Raw genomic sequence first — 2,321 nt, 5'->3', positions numbered from 1 at the left:
GTCATTCTGCTCTGTAAGACTGAAACCTGAAAGCCCTTTCTTCTTTTTTGTCTTTGTTCTCCCCTACAGATGTGCTGTGGACTGCTGACGATTTCTCCTCCTCCGCCGCCTCCTCCAGTTCAAATTCAATGGCAGACAAAGACTGCGCTCTCCATTTCTCCTGTTACTCCTGAGCTCACGAAGACAGAGCTGGTCCACACCTAAACCCGTTTTTTTATTTTTCTCGCTGCCATTTTTCCAGTCCAACGTCATGGCTTGTTTTCTGTCGTCAGCCTTTCTTCTGTTTCTCCAGACATATGCCGCTTCACGTGAGCTTGTTCAGCCAGGCTATGACGTCACATTGGATGCCATGGATCTTGATTCCGGGCTACCAGTAAATGTCTCTGAAGATGTGCCATCATCTCCACCCCCAGGAACTAGCAAAAGAGCCCCACACAGTATAATAATTGGGGTACGGAAAGGGGGCACACGGGCACTGTTGGAAATGTTAGACATACACCCTGAGGTTGCTGCTGCTGCCACTGAGGTGCACTTCTTTGACTGGGATGAGAACTACGCCAAGGGCTTTGAGTGGTACCGCGAGCTGATGCCCTACTCTTACCCACACCAGATCACAGTGGAGAAAACTCCGGGTTACTTTACATCAGCACTTGCACCAGAACGCATCTGTGCCATGAACTCCTCCATCAAGCTGCTATTGATCTTGCGAGACCCGGTCGAGCGCGTCATATCTGATTACACCCAGGTCTACTTCAACCGGCTGGAGAACCACAAGCCAGTGCAAGCCATTGAGAACCTGCTTGTGCGCAATGGAGCCCTAAATATTCGATACAAAGCAATTCAGAGGAGCCTCTATGACGTCCACTTGCGTAACTGGCTGCGTCACTTTCCCCTGGAACAAATACACATCGTAGATGGGGATGCTCTGATCCGTGACCCCCTGCCAGAGCTTCAGAAGGTGGAGCTCTTCCTCAATTTGCCCCCAAGGATAGTGTCCTCCAACTTCTACTTCAACCAGACCAAGGGGTTTTACTGTATCCGGAGTGACGGTCGAGAGCGATGTCTGCATGAGTCTAAGGGACGTCCTCACCCACCTGTCAATAGCACTGTCCTCCAGCAGCTGCGCTCGTACCTACAGGAACACAACCGAACCTTCTTCAGGCTGGTGAAGCGTACCTTTGATTGGCAATAAGAAACCCAGACCACAACTGAGACTCCAAGGAACTACTGGCTTCTCTGTGATGAGGACAAAAAGGGGCACAAAGCACTTTAGAGAACTGACATTTAACAACCCCTTTGAATAGCCTCTTCACAGCTACTGTTGTGATCTCTGTTTGGCAGAAAGCAGTTCCATTTACACAAGAAGGCAAAACAGTATGACAGACAGGGTAACACCTTACACTACAGTCCACAACATACAGAGCAGCAACTCCAGTCATTCTGTAATCTTTTGTAGTAATGGTACTCCAGTGCAGTATGTTCAAATATACATGTGTAGTGCACACAAGTAAGTACTGTACTGGTGCACATTAATTATAGAAGTTTACACTGTGACATAATGTGGTTACTTTGTGCATTGTGGGCCTTAATCTAAAATGTTACAGTAACTAGAGGCATAAAACTGATTGGAAGAATTTCAAAAAACAGCTTATTAAGTCATTCTTTTTCTTTGCTGGAAGCATTTATGTTATCAGCGAAAAACAAGTTTATGAACCTGGTGAACTTTTTTTTTCCTCTCTCTTGTTTGATATTCTCATTCTCTTGATAATAAATTATTCTGCTTTCAAATGTAACAGAAATACGGCGTGTTTCTATCTCTCTCCATTTTTGTTCTGGCCGTCAAAAGCCCCCGTAACCTGTTATTCGGGGAGTATACTACGTGAGATGGACAAGGGCCATAGAGAAAGCCTTTGATATACTGTGGTGAAAGTTAGACATTAATGCAAGGAAATAGGGACCCTGAAGCAACGCTTTAGCAGTACAAGAATCACTAATGGCTTAAGACAGTGAAGGTAGCCTGCGCCTGCAGCTAAATCAGTCAAATCTCCATAGTCAGCAAGCACAAATCTGCAGAGCTGCTGTTGCATTTTGCTGATGCTCTGTCCAACAGTTTGCTCAGGTGTTAAATGTAGTCATTAAAATATATGCCCAACAGTGTTGTAAATCATTTACAAATGATATTGTATCTGTGTAAATGTTTTTTTTTTTTCTTCCTACAAATGATTTTTTTTTTCCTGAATCATACATAGCAAGCAGCTTTCCCAGAATCATCTTCTAGTCTATACACAACAGATAGACACGGGTCATGTTTCTTTCATCGA

At 44.7% G+C, this 2,321-nt stretch overlaps 1 protein-coding gene across 1 annotated transcript; it reads left to right on the top strand.

Annotated features, from left to right (window-relative positions):
• Window positions 1-250: 250 nt before the first annotated feature.
• On the top strand, window positions 251-1,192 carry hs3st1l1 (heparan sulfate (glucosamine) 3-O-sulfotransferase 1-like1; the record flags this gene model as incomplete). The annotated part of the gene is made up of 1 exon (XM_083897634.1): window positions 251-1,192. The coding sequence occupies one exon, from the start codon at window positions 251-253 to the stop codon at window positions 1,190-1,192; it is 942 nt and encodes a 313-aa protein (XP_083753760.1).
• Between the last annotated feature and the right edge of the window lie 1,129 nt (window positions 1,193-2,321).

The sequence above is a fragment of the Microchirus variegatus genome (assembly GCF_963457635.1).
Source record: "Microchirus variegatus genome assembly, chromosome: 11".
In the NCBI taxonomy this organism is placed as follows: domain Eukaryota; kingdom Metazoa; phylum Chordata; class Actinopteri; order Pleuronectiformes; family Soleidae; genus Microchirus; species Microchirus variegatus.
The sequence above is the reverse complement of the archived record's forward strand: the minus strand, read 5'-3'. Positions and strand labels throughout refer to the sequence as shown.